Source organism: Nelusetta ayraudi, unplaced genomic scaffold (assembly GCF_046127955.1).
Source record: "Nelusetta ayraudi isolate G7.1 ecotype Tasmania unplaced genomic scaffold, CSIRO-AGI_Nayr_v1 ptg000019l, whole genome shotgun sequence".
Taxonomy (NCBI): domain Eukaryota; kingdom Metazoa; phylum Chordata; class Actinopteri; order Tetraodontiformes; family Monacanthidae; genus Nelusetta; species Nelusetta ayraudi.
Window position 1 is genome coordinate 2,730,001 of NW_027466069.1, and position 17,867 is coordinate 2,747,867.

At 46.3% G+C, this 17,867-nt stretch overlaps 3 protein-coding genes across 3 annotated transcripts in view; 1 reads left to right on the forward strand and 2 right to left on the reverse strand.

The window, feature by feature from the left end:
- znf385a (zinc finger protein 385A) overlaps positions 1-5,282 on the reverse strand; it is a 63,641-nt gene extending 58,359 nt beyond the window's left edge. The window contains exon 1 of the mRNA XM_076026287.1: positions 5,067-5,282. Within this exon, the coding sequence (XP_075882402.1) occupies positions 5,067-5,079 (13 nt within the window). The 5' untranslated portion in view covers positions 5,080-5,282. The remainder of the gene's footprint in view (positions 1-5,066) is intronic.
- A 1,409-nt stretch (positions 5,283-6,691) lies between these two features.
- LOC142888198 (E3 ubiquitin-protein ligase TRIM35-like) lies at positions 6,692-9,430 on the reverse strand. Its single transcript, XM_076026290.1, has one exon. It carries the CDS (start codon positions 9,173-9,175, stop codon positions 8,126-8,128), a length of 1,050 nt encoding a protein of 349 aa, XP_075882405.1. The 5' UTR covers positions 9,176-9,430; the 3' UTR covers positions 6,692-8,125.
- Positions 9,431-9,915: 485 nt separating this feature from the next.
- birc5b (baculoviral IAP repeat containing 5b) lies at positions 9,916-11,841 on the forward strand. The gene is made up of 4 exons (XM_076026291.1): positions 9,916-10,238; positions 10,670-10,779; positions 11,447-11,564; positions 11,663-11,841. The coding sequence occupies exons 1-4, from the start codon at positions 10,113-10,115 to the stop codon at positions 11,738-11,740; spliced, it is 432 nt and encodes a 143-aa protein (XP_075882406.1). The 5' UTR covers positions 9,916-10,112; the 3' UTR covers positions 11,741-11,841.
- The last annotated feature ends 6,026 nt before the right edge of the window (positions 11,842-17,867 follow it).

Consider the following 17,867-nt stretch of genomic DNA (forward strand, 5'->3'; position numbering starts at 1 on the left):
GGGGGGGGGGGGGGGGGTGCTACTGTGTGTGTGTGTGTGAGAGAGAGAGAGAGAGAGAGAGAGAGAGAGAGAGAGAGAGGAGGGAGGCAGGGAGACTTTTGGAAGCTCACACAGCCGCTATGTGTTGCTGAGGAGCTGAGCGCCCCGAGCGGAGGCTTAACAAAGCTGTCAAAAAATTAATCCCCCCGGGGGGGAGACGTGCTCGCAAACACAGATACAAACACGTGAGCCGCCGGCTATGAAATCTGAAAATAAATAAATAAAAAAGAAATAAAAGGCTGTCAGATGCTGGTAGTGCTTCCTCCCCACCTCCTCTTCTCCCCTTTTTCTCCTCTATCACTGCTGCTGGCCCCCCAACCCACCTCTCCCCACCCCTCCAGCCCCCCGCCCTTCTCACGCTCTCCGGCTGGGTCTGTGACTCACAGGGTGTCGGAGTGAATACTAAGGAGGATGGCTGACACCTCCGATGCCGCGCGCTCTCTCTCTCTCTCTCTCTCTCTCTCTCTCTTCCTCTTTCTCTCTCTGTCTCTCTCTCTCACACACTCACACAGCGCAGATCCACTGCACTGCATGCATGAAACCGGTGTATGTAAACACTGCGGAACCCTCACCGGCTCTGATAGACTTGAACGCTCATCTAAATCGGCAGCGATGCAGCAGAGTTACGTTTATGGCGTTCACGGTGGTGCAATTTTCAGATCCCGCATGGCCTCCAGGTCTCTGAGTACAAAGACTGGAGCACATAGTTTCTGCAGGAAATAGAACTTTGGTGCAGGTTATATTACTTTTTGAAAACAGTTGACTAGCAGCTTGAAACAACAGCTCCAGCTGGGGAAGTTGTGTGTTCTTGTGTGTGTGTGTGTGTGTGTGTGTGTGTGTGTGTGTGTGTGTGTGTGTGTGTGTGTGTGTGTGTGTGTGTGTCGGCATAAGAACTTAAGATATAGGGTTTCCTCATTAGTTGCGTTGGTATCAATAATTCAATGCAGGCCCTTGTTGCCGTTCAATGGTCCGAGTGCTAATGTGCTGTAGGGCCAACGGGGGCCTCCCGGGCCCCACTGCTGCCTTAATGGATGTCATGATGAGCGGGTGAAATCGGAGTGCAAGGGATCCTGTGTCCTTCCTCAGTGAGCTGAGGAAGGCCACTAGTTTGGAGGTGGCCAGGTAGGAGAGCAAAGGTGTAATAGAGCGGTGACAAACAGGGACTAAAGCGTCCGAGGAATTGGACCAATGAGCCCCTCGGTTTACTGGTGGCGAAAGATCAATGGCTCTCGAGGTGAAGTGCCGACCTCTGTCACCTTTTGGATGGAGAGGCCAGTAATGCCGGAATGATCAATGGCCTTAAGACACAGTTTAAACAGACATTAAAGTCCATTGGTTTTCACAAAGCATTCTGATTGGCCGAGAGGCATCTTCTGACATAGAGCAGAACAGCTGTTTGACTTTGGGATCTTACATATCACTCAAAAAAGGGCCCCGAGATGTTTCCCCCGTCGGCTTTAATTCTGACTACAGAAACCATAAAAAAGGATGCAGGGGAAACATAGCCACTCTTTCATTCATTCATTCAATTTCCTGTTCCACTATTTCTGTCATCGCCCCTGTTCTACTCCATTCTAATAGTTGTCAGCCACCTGTCCACCCGCGCACGCCCTCCACTGCATTTCTCACGACTCGTGCAGTTATGTGCGCTCCCACCTCAGAGGATTATCACAAGTTGACCTCAAACGGCCAGACTAAAACTTTTACTATATTTACACTGAGCCAAACTCTAATAATATATCGAGGAAACCGAGTCTGTGGGTGTGGGGAGGGAGGCAAAAAAAAAAATGAATTGTTGACCTTTTCGGAGCAACATCTGTTGTATCTAGTTACGACGGCGCTGCAACGCGCGCCGTTCACACGGTGGAGGGGGGGGGGGCTCTCGCCGTCTGCGTTGCCTGCAGAGCCTGGATTGCGGTCGGTAGTCTTTGACTTTGATTTAGACTTTGCTGCCCTCTGCTGGTGAGAAACTGTCAACACAGAAGATGTTTCCAACGCCTTCTCAACGCCGGAGCTCATCTTCAGCCACCTTGAACAGGTCACCGGGAAATCCGGCGCAGTTATTCCGCCACCTTCTGCCAGTGGCAACTGCCTGTAAATGTCCCTGAGAGGCCTACATGATCCCAGAGGCATCAACACATGCAGGTATAAATAAGGGAACCATACAGACAGCTGGCGGGGTATTGATGAGTCTGTCAGTGGGGCTCAGAAATACTCCATATCCATGTCACCACGATAATAAACTGTACCGGATTTTACTGCATATATGTGTTGCCGGCGGAAGTTGCATACACCAGCGTACAAAAAAATAATAATCGGGGAACATGAGTGCGTCTGGTGGTTTAACGGCAGGCAACACAAAATGAAAATGCCTTCTTCATAGAAACATACATATGTCGATAATTAATAGTAAATAACTTACACTTACTGGATTAAATCACTTGCTGAGATGCTTGATCCACTCAACACGGTCACCTTTAATTGAAATATTATACTGTGATATTCAGAGTAACGCTTCGCTTCTGCGATTAGCGATTTTTATCATTCATACACGTGGCTAACGCACACTCACTCATACACACTGTATGTTTAACGTTACAACCCACCTCGTGGTGCCTGTACTGGCTTTACTTTAAATATTCACGTCTCCGCGAACACATGGCACAACTATGAATTCTTAGAACTCTGTCTTGTTCGTGTGCAAACAAAAACATAGAAGAAGAACAAAAGAACACGAAGAACTCGCACCCGGCGGAATGATAGACTGCCACCTGGTGGCAGCTGTCTCAAACGGCATAATAAAATATAACAGAACTACATAGTTTTACCACCTGGTTACACATATAATAATGTTTACTCCAGTCTTTGCTGCCGGGTCGCAAACATCAGTACAGTAGCCGGCCTCCAGCTCAGATACACCGACACTGAAAAGCCAACTTGTGTTGATCACAGATTCTTGTCGCGTTTCACCGGCCTCAGCCTACGGGCTCTCTTTGACTTTCCAGCAACGTAGTAGTCTCTTTCTCTCTCTCTTTCTTTTTTTCTATTTTCTTTTTGTTTTCTCACAAGGAAATCAGATTCTTTGGATGCAGACTCCACACCCTGGTCGTATATCAGGCTGTCTCCTAGCACACGGCTGGTGAATTTAGAGGCTGTCTACGAAGGCCAAAGGTGAGCTGGGGTGGTGGTGGTGGTAGTGGTGGTGGGTGCGGGGTCTCAAACACAGAGCAGCACCACAGGCAGTACTTGCACTCCCCTTAAAACATACGGCAGAGCAATAACTTGGGCGATAAATCGCACTTTATTGGTCCCTCAAGTCTGTGGAATCTTTGAAAGAAATGGATCGAGTCCGACAGCACATGGCAAGACACACTCCGTGTCAGCGTGAACGAAAGGACGTCTGTAGTTCCCCTTGAATCGCCCTGAGCCTGCAAGTCTGACAGTTGAGCGTATCGGTTTGCAACAGTGACAGATAATCATCTCACTAAATTTAGACCTATTGATCAGGTGTATGCATGCATTCAAGCCGCGCTTCCTGTATCCTCCTTGCCATTGTATGTAAGTATGATATGTAAGTTTGAGACATATTATATGATTATTAAAAATGTTTTTTTGTTTTGTGTAGAGAAGGTTTTTTTTTATATATATTTATTTATCACTTGAAAAATATAAAATTTCAATCACAGGGTAGTGCCGCTGCACTGTAGAGGCAGGAGGCCAACAGTGGTAATCATGAATACAATTGAGGCTACAATTATCTCATAGCCTCAGGACTGAAAAACTACTGCAAAATTCTATTGTTTTTTTGGTGTCAGCCTCTGTGAATGTAAGAGAGTGTGTTCCAGAAAATCACACACTACATTCTGGCAATGAACTTCACGCGCAACACAAAAGTGAAAAAAAAACAATTTTTAGTTGTAAGCTAAGCCAGAAGATTTCAAACCAAGGGTTAAATATGCTGTTTTCTTGAGATCATTTTTTTAAGTTATTTTGAACGACTGAAGTGCAGAGTAAAAAACAAAAGACTCTGAAATGGGTCTGATGCGGAACCTTTCAATGTTTTCAGTTAAGCAACGTCTTCAAGCCATAATAATGAAGTAGCTGTTGTGGCTCATCTCAAGAGACAAACTGGAAAGAGACAAAACATATGAGGCCTTTGAGAATAACTGTGAGAGGACGGAAGGACATTGGCGTAAAAGGAGAAAACAAACTTTAGAAGTCAGTCTTTATTTTTACACTGTTGCTCAGGGATCAACTTTTGGACTGGCGTGTGTACACAGGTGGACGCGTTTCCCTGAGAATCCGGCCCGAGAGAGAGCGAGATGGAGAATGTAGATGTTGACTGTCACACTCTCGCACGTCCACGACACTTTTTGCAGCGGCTAAACAGGGCGTCCTTCTTTCTTCAGCCGTGGGGCTGCTCGGACCTGCCGCCGCAGCGTCAGCAGTAGCAGCCGGCACTTGTTGAAACAGAACGCCACACTCAAAAGTCACTGGGTTTTTTTGTGAGGCTTAGACTCTGCTGCTCGACTGACAACAAACTACCGGCCTTGCTTTAGAACGTAACCCTCAACGCACCCGTCTAACATTGCACGTCCTGTTTTCCATCTCATCCTCGGCTGGCAGCAAACCACCCTTACGTAAGACCGGCACATTTGTAGGCAAACAAGCGCACATGCTTGGAGCAGATTTACGCACACGCATGCACACACGCGCGGACGGGTGGAGATGATGAGATCGAGTTGCCCTAAATGTGCGGCGTTCACTCTGGGTGTGAGGGCAGCGGGAGACAGGTGGAGCTGTCAGGACATTTGTCAGCTCCAGAGGGGCACGGATGTATATTTGAGCCTAGTTTTTTTTCCTTTTTTTTTCAGGACCACATGCAGCTTCACCAAGCTTTTGTGCATTTCAGTGCCACTTTGGGGAAAAAAGAAGCTAAATTTGTGGAGGAACATGGGGAAGTGGAAAAGGCTCTTTACATTATTCCAAAAGCAGCCTCAACAGCAACGGTCAGTGCAAAATCTTACCTGAGCTCCACATCGATGGCACCTTTGGTCCTGCTGCTGCTGCTGCTGCTGCTGCTGCTGCTGCTGCTCTCCTCAGCGGATGAGTTTTGCAAACCTGTGCCTGCACACTGTGAAAGACAATGTTCCTCAGGTCTCCTCAGGCGTTGGAGAAGACACCGCCAGGACGATCATGAGCTGCGTTTTGAAGAGATTCCAAGAGAGGGACGCGCTAACAACATGGCCTTTAGCCCACTGTGCCGGTGCAAAGGACATGTGGAATCAGAAACCACAAACACACAGCCAGGATCGCCTCCCCTCTACCTCTTTGCATCACACTGTATCTCCTCCCTCCCTCCTTTCACTCACTCTCTCCCTCCCTCGCGTTTCCTCTCAGCCCCGTGTGAAAACATAGCCAAGCTAGGAGATTCCAGCAGCAAACTGTGGAGACGCCTTCATGAGTTCGAAAACTGTCAGGAGAACGACGGCCTGCAGGTTCGCAGCAAAGAGGCTGTGGGGGGGGGGACAAAAGCTTGAATCTGAAGTGTGTGCGAGCAACTTTGTGATTCAAAACTTCACTTAAAGCTTTGATGCTAAGTGAACCCTAAACCTATAAGGATGAGGAGAAAAGGTGGGGGGTTATGTGCAGAAGTCGCTGCATGCATGGAAACATGTCAACAGTAACGCCTACTTGTCAAAATCCAGCAGGAGATGATTACAGGTGACGGCCTGGACGAAGCAGCCGTCAGCTCACAGAGCTCCAGCATCAGAGACTGTTTGGCACATGAGGGCAAAAAGAATCAAACTGTCCAAGATCCATAGCCTGAGGTTCCTGGAGCCTCAGGAGGTGAAGTTAGGAAGGGAGGTGGGGGAGGAGGAGGAGGTGGAGTTGCAGCTCGAACGCGTCTTTCCTGTTGTAAGCACATTTTTAGCAGCCAGTCGTCTGGGGAGTAGTGTTACAGGGACGCAGCGCATGCCAAAAGCGGTCCCTGTCCCTCCCAGCAGTAAACAGGCTTGTAAAGGTTCAAAACACAAACCATTAAATCTGACAGTGGGTTTTCTTTGGATTCTGTTTCACCGTTCACCGTGACGTTTAATAGATGTGAAACCATAATTCAGCAATAAGCCGTTTTTTCTTTCTTTCATTCTGTTATGAACAAAAGCTGACTCCACCGCCCCTGAGCCAGACCTCTGTTATCAGATACAAACAAACGAATTCAAACACCGACTATGGAGAAGTTATTGTGAAATTTTCCGTCTCTACTACAACGGCTTTTCATTTCCACCAGGGGGAGACATGTCTCCTTATTTTTTCCAGTGTTAAATACGGATCACAGTTAAAGATCCAGTGTGTAAAATTTGGCTTGATTTACGATTTTTAAATTGGTAAAAGCTGAACATACTGCCTATAAATACATTAATAAAAGTGTATACTCGTAGCATAATAAAAGTAATTTGGTTTTCTCTAACCTTAGAACGTTTCTCATATTTCTAAGAATATGCATAAATAAGGGTGTTCTATTTTACTCCCTTTATGAACCAACAACTGGGAGTGAGAGATTTGGCTGAATCAATGACTTTGTTTAAAAATGAGTGTGTTTTGTGACTATGACACCGACTATTTCTCCAACAATTTAATATTGACACACGTACACACACACACACACACACACACACACACACACACACACACACACACACACACACACTTTTACACAGTATATATACTATATACTATATTCAAAGGGAAAAAGCAGTCAACAATCTGGAACTTTTTTGTCAACAGTTTATCTTCTATTCTATATTTTTTAGGAAGTGAATTATAAAAAATACTTCACTCATAACACAACAATACAACAAAATGTTGCTTGACTCTGCGAACAATTTTTGTGCTCATTTCGTTGACGGGGGTTGGAGGGTGGTTGGGGGGTCCCGGGAAAGTTTCATTGACGGGGTTGGTGGCGAATCGTGCTTTAAGTCCCGCGGAAGTATCTTCACGACTCTCTCTCTCTCTCCGTGCGATCGAGCTAAACTATTTTCGCGATCCACCGGTATATCATGTAATTCATGATAGGTCTCATGCGGGCCAGACAGGGACACGCAGTGAGCCGGATGTGGCCCATGGGCCGTACTTTGCCCAGGTCTGCTTTATATCCTCTATACTGAATTTGTTTTTACGTCTGAAATTGTTTTTGTTTTGGGAGCTTGTGTGATGTGAGGGGTTAACTGCAGATCAAGAGTGCACATGCAGGTCAAATGCAAGTTCAATTCGTACATCAATCCAGTTTCTTTGATGTGTGTGTGTGTGTGTGTGTGTGTGTGTGTGTGTGTTAGAGAGAGTTTGTGTGTGGCCTTTGAACTTTTTTCTGGTGTTTAAATGCTTTTATAATTCACGGGTCAAAAATGACCCATAAGAGAATCCCAGTACCCTAGTGTGTACAGCCCACCGTAACATAAACAAAAACAAAGTATCACTTTTTCTAATGATGGGGTCCCTTTAGGAAAAGTCATAAAATTTGAAGTTGGAAAAAGATAGTTTAAGGTATTTTTTCTACAGCTAAACATGGTAATGGGTCACTTTTCACCCACAAGACAACACAAGGGTTAAACCTGTAATTGTAATTAACCACCTATCATTATTATTATTATGCACATATACATTCAATTATACTTTTTGTTTTGTTTTGTTTTTCAAAGCAAATGAAGCATAAATGCAAAACAGGGCATTTCAAAACTCTTTTCAATATGAGTCTTAAATAAGTCAAAACAGTGTGAATCTCTGCATGACAAGGACCCACCCTGTTAGAAACAAACAAATACATCATTTGGGGTTCACCATCGTTCCCAACATAACAGAGAATTTTCTTTTACAGATAAGGATGAGGAGTTTCAGTATCACCAGAATGTCCAACACTGGAAAATGGGAAGGGTTTCTCAGTCAAAGTGTCTACATTAGTGTGGACGTAAGTCTATTCACCCTTCTTGTCAACTGACTTTTTAGCCACATATACTTTCAACTCTGGATAATCTCCCACCTTCACCTTCTTAAGGGCCAGTTCAGTGTATTCCTCTGCCGGAAAAGGCTAGATAAATGGAGCAGGCGTTTTTATTTCCGCTCTCGTCGGTTCATACGACGGGACGACGTGGCTTGTTGATGTTGATGGGGGGGTGCGCGACAGATTGGGATATTGAGTACGTAAGCTGGAGTACGGAGATCGCTCCTGCTGGCCCAGGTAGGCTCTGCGGCGGATCATCTGCTCTCTTCTGAGGAACTGGCTGTCCAGGTGTTTGGCCTCATATATCAGTGCTCTTGGGGCCAGCTGTGGATCTGGCTGGGAGCACAGGTCTCTGGCTCTGCTCTGACTGCCTTTGTAACTGTTGAGGAAGGCCACAGTGTCCTTGTGCAGGTCCTCTTCAACGGCATCAATGCTGCTGGACAGAGACGACATCTTCTCCTGAACCCTCTTCATCTCTCTGATCACAGTCGTCCTCTTCTGCTCCTCTTCCTCCCACAGATCTGCCACTTTGACCTTCTCCTCCGTATTCAGGATGCTGCGGCGGTGGTCAAACTCTTCTCTGATCTTCCTTTCTGCTGACAACGCCTGCATCATGGAGAGTGGAATCGCTTCACTGTATTTTTCCGCAACTTGTCCGTATTTCTTCTTCTTGTCCTTTAAAGCTCTTAAGTCAGACTTCAGCTGCTCCTTCAGCCCTCTGACTGCTTCTTCTAGAGGAACCAACTTGTGATCTTCGTGGAGTGAAAACTCACAGACAGCACACAGAGCTTTCTGCTCATCCTCACAGAACATTTTCTTCGCTTTGTGTTTACCACACACCAGCTCCATCATGACTTCTTCCACTGTCGTGGAGGATCCAGATTTCTCGGATGGTCCAGACTGTCTGTCAGCAAACGTGTCAGCCAGTTCTTTCAAGGCAAAGTTTACATCCGGCAAATCCTTTGATGATCTTCTTTGACACAAGGGGCAGTTTTTGCTTTGACTGTCTTCCCAGAGGTTCTGCAGGCACTTTGAGCAGAAGCTGTGCTTGCAGCTCAGAGACACAGGATCAATGAAAGTCTCCTGACAATGTGGACAGTTTAGTAAACTTTCGACGAGAGCGAGTTTCTCCGCCATTTCAACAGACGCGACGGATGTTTTCTTTTCCCCCCGCAGAAGTTGGATTCAAATATTTCTTTTCAGCTGGGGAAGTCAGACTCACCGAATCGATCTGTTACTTTAGACCTATAAATAAAAGCGTCAAATTATAGTCTCTTAAAACAGATATTCCTCAACGCGGACTTGTGGCGTCTTAGTTCCGTGTGAAAAGACAAGTTCAGTTTCACTTTCGTACCTTCCGCCTCGATAAATGACACCACATGTCAGCCAGCAGGTGGAGCTGTATAGTAAATGACCATGCTGGCGCTGAAGGACTGTCCCCGTGTGCTGTCTTGTTACAGTGTCAAAACAAATATACGTTCAACATTATATTATATTATATTATATTATATTATATTATATTATATTATATTATATATAAAGAAGAAACTACAGTCTCAAAAATGATTCCCAAAATTGAATCAACTATACATTAACGGTGTTCCTATTCAAAAATGACAAAAGTTAACATCCCCTCTCCAACAGGATTTTCAAGTTTGTTTTCCTTGAAGCACCTTCTCATCTTTTAATGACAGAATAAATGCAAGTAAAGTTCTTTAACTATTTGACATTCTAATATTTGTTTTGGTATTTGTAATGATTTTACCAACTACCACCTCGTGCAGCAAATCGCTGCCTAACTGAAAGTTCATTTTGCATTCGATTGTGCGTGTCATTAGAGAAAGGATCCACAAGGGGACAGCACTGAGACTTTCCCGCTCACAATCCACCCACTGAGCCTGCGCAGAGTCTGATGAGGCCATAAATGAAAACACCTGTGGAGGATGAAGCAACCAACAGTGCTCAGCAGGTTTGTGCTCAGCTGCTGCTGCTGCTGTGCCCACAGACACACACACAAAACCTCAACAGTCATATGAGTTAAACTTTTATTTACCAGCAGCCTATTTGGTTGACAATGACCAGCATCAGCGTTCTGACTGAGAGGTTTAAGTCCTTTCACACAATGTACCGTCAGGATGTTCGTGAAGAGAGCTTTGTGGACTGGCCGTTTAGAGAGGGATGCAACTGCACACCTGAAAAAGTAAGGAGTCCGGTGTGCTGTCTGCACCAGAGAGGGAGCAGCAGCAGCAGCAGCAGCAGGGGGAGGTGGAGGAAGTTTGGTCTGACAAATAGTAAAACAAGACTTTGCGGGTGACAAAACCATCCGGGGGGCCTTTGGTCAAAGCCTGCAACAGCTTGAGACACAGCAGGTGCCAAGGCCCATTTGACTGTGTCACATGACCAGTGCAGCAGCCTCCAGCCCGCTGGCGCTGGCATCATGATAAAGTGGCAGCTAACACCTACTCGGCGTTCCCAGCTTCCTTAAGCGGCCAAAAAGAGCCAAAAGAAGATCGCTGTCCACTCCGAGCCTCCCCGGTGTTAATCCCCCTGCAGCTCCTTTGTTTCTCCAAATTCATGTGTTGTCTTTGTGGTCCAGTTAGCGCCCTCTTGCATTTGCTGTTCTCTTTGCAGATGGCCAAGGCCGGCTTTGTCCACTGCCCCAGCGAGAATGAGCCCGACGTCGCCTGCTGCTTCTTCTGTCTGCTGGAGTTGGAGGGCTGGGAGCCGGACGATGATCCCTGGTAAGAGGAGTCATCCGGTGTCCTCATCCCGCCTGCTGGGAGCTACGCGCTTGTGAGAGTTGCCATGTTAAAGGATAAGAAGTTTCAAATCTTTATCTTCATCTCATTTAATGTCAATCCTATTTATGCAACAGGTTTTATTTATACTTAAATAATGTGTAATTTGAGATCTAAAGATGGGTCTTTGTTTAACCAAATGCTGAGATTTAGAATAAATGAGTCATTTGCATAGATTTAAAAGTTGCAAGAATATTTACTGTGTGAATATGTAACAAGTTCAAATTTAGGAACAGCAACTGCTCATAGCCCTCTTTTTTTTTTAAATTTAACTTGCTTTCCTCAGATCTCAGGACTTTGGAGGGCTGACAGTTTATCAAGTCTGACTAATGATTTGGGGCCAGACCATTTAGAGACTTTTAAAACAAAGCACTCTTGCAACAAATTTCTTTTTCCAATGTCCAAGATGTTCAAAAATAATGGAAGTCATTAAATTCCTGCAGTAAATGCCTAGATGGCCTCATATTCAGCCTGTCAGAGAACTTTGGAGTCTTTACTGGTTCCACTTCCAAGAAGTCTTGAGGATCCACAGTTAAAGACGGTTTACCGGCTGATTTTTCCCTCAGGGATATGCATGACATTCCTGTGAGATGCTGTTTTGTCTGCCCAGGTCTGAGCACGGCAAACGTTTCCCCGGCTGTGGATTTTTAACCATGAAGAAAGACTTCACCGAGCTCACTGTGGCTGAGCTGTACAACATGGAGAAGGAGAGGCTGAAAATCTTCTATGTAAGGACCGAGTGCACTGAACTGTTGATTGTTTATTCACACCTGCGGCTCTTCTTCTACTTCTTTCTAATGCGTTAATATTGTTTTACTCTCCATAGAAAATGGTTTGTCATAAGAAGATGGCATCGTTGCAGGAGGAAATAGACCACACATTGCAATGCCTTCAATCCATGTGACTCCTAAGTGTCTCAATCCTCATTCCTGACATCAGCAGCGGATTTGTTTTTCTGAACTAAACGCCTTTTAAAATTTTATAAATAAAAGTTTTCTATATATATTATTTGTAGTATATTTTGTCACCACAAGGTTGTGCTTTTATCCCAAAATGACATCCTCTCTCTGTCTCTCTGTTGCTCTCTCTCTCTCTCTCTCACTCCTCCCCCACCCCCCACCCCCCTCTCCCCTCTCCTCGACCACTGTGTCACGGGCTGGTTTTATGGCTCTCCAACTCCAAACCGTCACAAAGGGGATTCCATCCAAATGAAAGGGCACATTGAGCAGGATTACTTTGTGGGCTATATTCCTCCTCTTTTCAACCAAAATACTTACCATTTTCCTGAACGTGCCACCATCCCTGCCACCCCCTTTTCAAACCTTGACCCTGGACAGATGGCCTGAAGCCCCTCCCTCCCAATACCAACTGTTGCCCCACTAACATCTGTTACATATAGGCGGACAGTGTGCGCGGAGAGGGCTCCCCAGGACACTTGCCTCTAACTCTGTGAGGAGCCGCTGAGGTTCTGGGGAGAGTTGCTGCAGCAGGGACAATGGACATTGTGGAAAAGGTGCTCATGCAGTAAACACTCCGACCTCCAGTTCCGTGCCACTCATCACGCTCCACTGCTCTAATTTATCAGGGGCTGGGGGGCTGTTTGTTGGGTGTTTTTTTGCTTTGTTTTGTTTTTTTGAGAAGAAAACACATTTTGTCTGAAGCACCAGAGAGCTGTAGATCTTCGTGCGGCCCTGTGTCCCCAGTGAAGTCCTGGATTAAATGATATCCCTTCTCCAACCTTCAACTGTTCTGGATTAATGTCTAATGTAACACTCTGGCCACTGAGCCCAGATCAGCTGCTTAATTCCGCTTTATCCGCTTGCCGCAGAGCAAATTGAAGAGGGAATATTTTTAGTGCAAAAAGTGAAACGTCCCACGGGTGATGTAACGTTTCCAATGACAACAAACGCCTCCTTCTCCATCTAGTTTCATTGCCCTTGTCTGGGCGCTTCTGCCGGAGTGTCACTTGCAAGTATCCAAGCTGCAGCGGAACCACCTCCTAATGTGCCAAATGAAACAGTTTACTGTAAAAAATCAGTAATTGCCATGGCATAGGCATTAGCATTGGCATAATAATGAGCCTTTTTACAGTAATTGTCTCTAATCGTGGCATAAATCCACTTATAAATGCCCCAGAAAATGAACAAAGAGCGACAGCATGACGTGACCTTTGTCTGTCAGTCGCACAGATGTGATAGATGAGCTTATAATGGTGGGAATCTGTTTATTTCATTGGATCATAATGTGAGATGGAGTCAGAATGGGGGTGTGGGTGGGGGGGCAGCTCGGCGGCATCGTGTTTTCACTCCGCCACCTCCTGCCCATTTCCTGATTGAAGAGCTGCCGCTTTGACTTTAAACTAATCGAAATGTGTTTAAAATAAGCCATTTAACTAAGAGAATAAAGGGAGAGGAATCGCCATGACACTGATCCTGTGAATGGACTTTGACAAAGGGACACGCCAGTGGCCCACTAGGGCTCCCTTATTAATGAGTTCCTGCAAAATAAACTGTAAACAGCGGAACAGATGGAAAAAAAACGGACAGATGTTACCAACAGAAAGTTTTACAACCTGAGCTCTTCGCCGTCACGCCCCATCTGTTGCTCCAACGTCGGGCTCCTCCTCCTCCAGTGCTGCGGCGCCTCGTCACCGCTCCTTGCCAGCATCCCTCGCAAATTGCCTCAATTGTCTCCCGCTATGCTTCATACATTGCAACCCCCCACCCCCGACGCAACCCCACCTGCCCGTCTGTCTGCCCCTGGTGAGGGACTTCAGAGTCCAGGATCTTCAAAGACTGAAGTGCATTTTAACTCAGAAATTTTCAGATTTTTTTTTTAACTCTTTTTTTTACCTCTTTAAAAGCCCCGTCTTAAAACTGCTTTCAGAACTTTTCTTTTTCTTTTTTTTTTAAATTCCATTCTCCAGTTGAGCAGCCCAAAACTAATAATCATCCAAACTAAAACTGAAATAGAAACCTAGCAAACAAATTAGCTCTCTGTTTACAGCCTTCTGCGTCCTGCTCGCTGTGTTTTACCTCCCACGTTTTTTTTTAAGCGGCATCTGAATGCAGAATTGACACCTGCCTGGAGTTGCCGCTCGCCTGGCTGATGAGTATCAGTGACCCTTTGTGACATCGCAAATGAACGGAAAAGACAACAAGTAAAGCACGGACTGCCTTCGCTTCTGGGGGATTTAGCAGGCGGGCTGGAGACAGAAAACTGTTGTCGTGAAATGTTGGCGAAGTCAATTGTTGCGCGTAGCCGAAATCTAAATATCTACATATACACATACTGGTAAATTGGATTCTGAATCGTCTCTAAGACCTTTTTAAAGATGTATTAAGGAGAACCGCTTGATTGGAGTGATTTGCATGTTTGGGGGCCAGCTGAGCCAGAGGCCCATTAGCTGCACAGTAATTCTAAACCGAAGCCACGGGAATAATGTCTGCGCCCCGCTGCATTTAGCGACGGCAGCAGGGCCAAAAGGGACACTGCACACTGAACTCTCGTCTGCATTATAATTAGAATAAATCTAACACCTCCTTTTCACTGGGTTCGCTCCCTCCTCCACCTCTAATGTTCTCCCACGTTCCTGGGAGCAGGCCAGGCTGGCTGCTTCCTCCCCACGGCCCTCCTACCTTGGCTTGTTTTTTTTTTTTTTGTGCCTCCTTCCAAAAGGGACCTCCATCTGTCCCTCTGCTCAGCCCCATTGTCGTGCGGCAAAGCCCGGCAACTTCCACAATGCAGTGGGCGTGCAGTGGAGAGGGGGGGGCAGGGTAAACACGGCCGAATCCAGATCCCATTAGAAGCTCTTTAACTCCTACACCCCAATACTCTCAGAGAACTCTGGGAGGAGAGGGCCCACCCCCTCGTCCTCGCGCACACAACGTCACCACTTACATCCACTCCAGTGGGTAATGAGAGTGTGGAGGCTCTCCCCCTTCCTCCTTTTACCTCTCACTCCCCTTTCTTTAGATCTCATTCTCCTTGTTCTGTTGCCCTGGGAGGACAGAAAATAAGCTTGTGAAAAACTCAACGTAAACTAAATTAACTTTGAATGCGTTTGGCGTTGGCGTCACCTTTGAAGAACCCTTTAAGTTGCCACGACCACCATTATATACGCTTCCACATCTTTATTTCTAATGCTGGGTTCCAGTGGAGCAGGCTCACACACAGACTTGCTGTACAAACTGCATGAAAACAGGATCTTTGGCCCTCTGTTTAAAACCTCCTTCAAAAATAAAAAACGTTTGGTTTTATCTGCATGCCAAATAAGATGTTTTGTTGGACACTCCGTATGTTTCTAAGAGGATAAAAAAAAAAAAACAGGACGGGCAGAAGTCAGACCCAGAGGGAAGAAGTAGCACTCGGTCGGTGCTGCAGCCACACACGTTTAGAATCACTTTAACTGCCCCACTTTTGGCAACACAAATGTCTGATTTTGAGAAGTGAATGTTTCAGCACGTGCTTTCTGAACAGTGGAGCAAGGCAAAAGAATAAAGGATGGACTTTTGGATGGATGGACTTTTCTGTTGAGTTTTACTGACAGGCTAGAGACACACTTTATTGTTGCTGGAATAAGTTTTGCCCTAATGTGGGACCTTTTGATGGATGTTGATACGGTGTAACAACCTTTTGATATTAATTCAGTGCTGGAATCCCTTTTCTTTAGGTGTCTCGCTAAGCATTTAATTCATAATTTACTCTGATGCGGTGTGAAAAGGTTTATTCATTTCTATTGCTTCCACCATGTTGACCATGACCACCCTGATCATCATTTGCATTCCTCCCTCCTCTGGCCCTGACGTCTTCTCCGTCTCTCATTGTGCTCCTCTGTCTTTTCTTACATCTCTTTCTCCATCCGTCTTCAGCCTCTTTCTTCCACCAGCTGCTCCACTAAGTCTGGGGCATCTCTTTCAGGGTGCTCCACCTCTCAACCTGGGCAACTCGCGTCCTCATGTTCCCCTCGGAGGCCCGCGTGTGCGTGTGAGTGTGTGTGTGTCCGTGCACACTGCGGCTCAGGAGGAGGGAGGATCACTGTGTTCGGCCCAGCTTAAAGGCAGAGGGATTACTGCCGCACAGACACTGATTAAAGCCTTCCAGCCTCCTATGGCACCATTAATACAATCTTAATCACAATGCTTTATCCCTCTATCTAGCTCCTATGGATCAGGACCTTTTCATTTTAGCGGGAGCCACACTCTTGTTTGGCCAGTGGATTAAGTGTGCTGCACACAGAAAATAGAATGTACGCACACGAGAGCGCGGAGGAGGAGCAGGGGGAGGCGGAGGAGGAGGAGGAGAGGGAAAGCTGACTGTTCGCTCACACTTTGGCTTTTGTTCTCTTTTATTAATTTTCGTCACCAAATAAATTAACTTGAGGGATTGTGTTTCCCCAGCAGAATGAGGTTCTGTCATGTTGCCGGCATCTGTTGCATCGTCATCAGCCGCTTGGGGCCGAGTCAACTTAGACAAGCTGATGAGGCCTCTTCAAGGTCCCAAATGATGCAAAATCCACTTTACCAAGTTGAACAAACATCTTTGGCTCCATCCTGTCAGTGATCTCCTCGGAATCGGCCGCAGGGGTTGAAGTGTGTCTCTTACGCCTGTTGCTTGCACTACCTTTTTTTTTTTATGCAAACATTTAAACACATAGCCCTATAAGCCCTATAAACCAGGCCATTGTGACATCACAAAGGGCAACCAAAGCCTTGCCGATACCTCCCCTAAGTTAGTGGCAACAGCCCAAACACAAGCAAACTTTCATTTCTCATTGACTTTCTTTTTTAATACATTGAGTTTTCTATATGACCATCTGTCTGTATAAACATACAGTACATGATTAAAAAAACTGCAACTGTTTTATCTTCTCCTTTGGAACTTTATTGCTTCCCGCCAGATATCATCAGAGTCCAGAGACGTTGCTGCATCTTTATATTTCTGTGTAATCTTGTATCCAGCCATAATTTGCGTGGATTAGTTCTCATATCCACCCACTCATGTATTTGGACTCTGGAGGATAATCCACATTGCCTGCCCTGCCCTGCCGCTCCCCTGCTCCACAATGATTTTTTTTTTTTTTTTCATTTGCGGTGACAAAACAGCAGAGACAAAAAAGAGGGTGCGCGCCAAGCTAGCCAGCCCTGCCAGTACTTTCTCACAGGCCAAATGTTTCGTCTGCGTGTGAAGCAATGCGTCAGCCCTTTGCCAGGTCTGACACGCAGGAGCACGTAGGACAAGCTGGTGAATGTGCAGAGAGGAACCTCAGTCACCTCTCCTGCCCTCCCCTGCTCTCTCTTGCTCTCTCCCCACCCCTAAAAAACAAACTAATCCCCCTTTCCATTGCATGCGTCCCTCTCTATCTCATACCCTCACTCTCTTGCCTCACTCCCTCTCTTCCCCAAAATTGGCCCAGCTGCCCATCAGCCCTCCCGCAGCTCCCCCAGCTGTCTGCCCTCCCCAAACGAGAAGCCCCAAAACAATACGGGTCACAGGTCAAGAGAAAGAACAGGCTGCGTTCACAATGGACCAGTGGCGCCCAGCGAGACAATCGCTCCCTTTTTCCCCTCCGCTCTTTCTGAGGAGTTGCCGGGACTGGAAAAGACAAACCTTTTTGGAGAGGTGACTGAGGGCTGTGTGTCTGTGTGTGTGTGTGTGTGTGTGTGTGTGTGTGTGTGTGTGTGTGTGCGTGTATGTGTGTGTGTGTGTGTGTGTGTGTGTGTGTGTGTGTGTGTGTGTGTGTGTGTGTGTGGGGAGTGCGGGGGCGTTGGGATGGGATGGGATGGGACAGGGTGGGGGGGCGGCTGAGCCCTCTGAGGCACCTTCCTCTTCACACAATTGCCTGAAGGGCCGCAGAGGATAAACACTCGAACACACCAGCGCTTGCTCTCACCTCGCTATCTTTTCACCCGGCCACCCCGCTCTTTGTCCCCCTCAAGAGCCATCATGGCCCTTAACGGGATCATTAAAGTCAAAAACTGAAACTTTTGTCACAAGTAGAGTGATATAAGTGTTAGCAACCTCGCCATTTG

Coding starts and splice junctions, on each gene's coding strand:
- LOC142888198 (XM_076026290.1), bottom strand. CDS start 9,175: ATGGCGGAGAAACTCGCTCTCGTCGAAAGTTTACTAAACTGTCCACAT.
- birc5b (XM_076026291.1), top strand. CDS start 10,113: ATGACCAGCATCAGCGTTCTGACTGAGAGGTTTAAGTCCTTTCACACA. Junction 10,239..10,669: donor GCAACTGCACACCTGAAAAA/GTAAGGAGTCCG, acceptor TTCTCTTTGCAG/ATGGCCAAGGCCGGCTTTGT. Junction 11,565..11,662: donor AGAGGCTGAAAATCTTCTAT/GTAAGGACCGAG, acceptor TACTCTCCATAG/AAAATGGTTTGTCATAAGAA.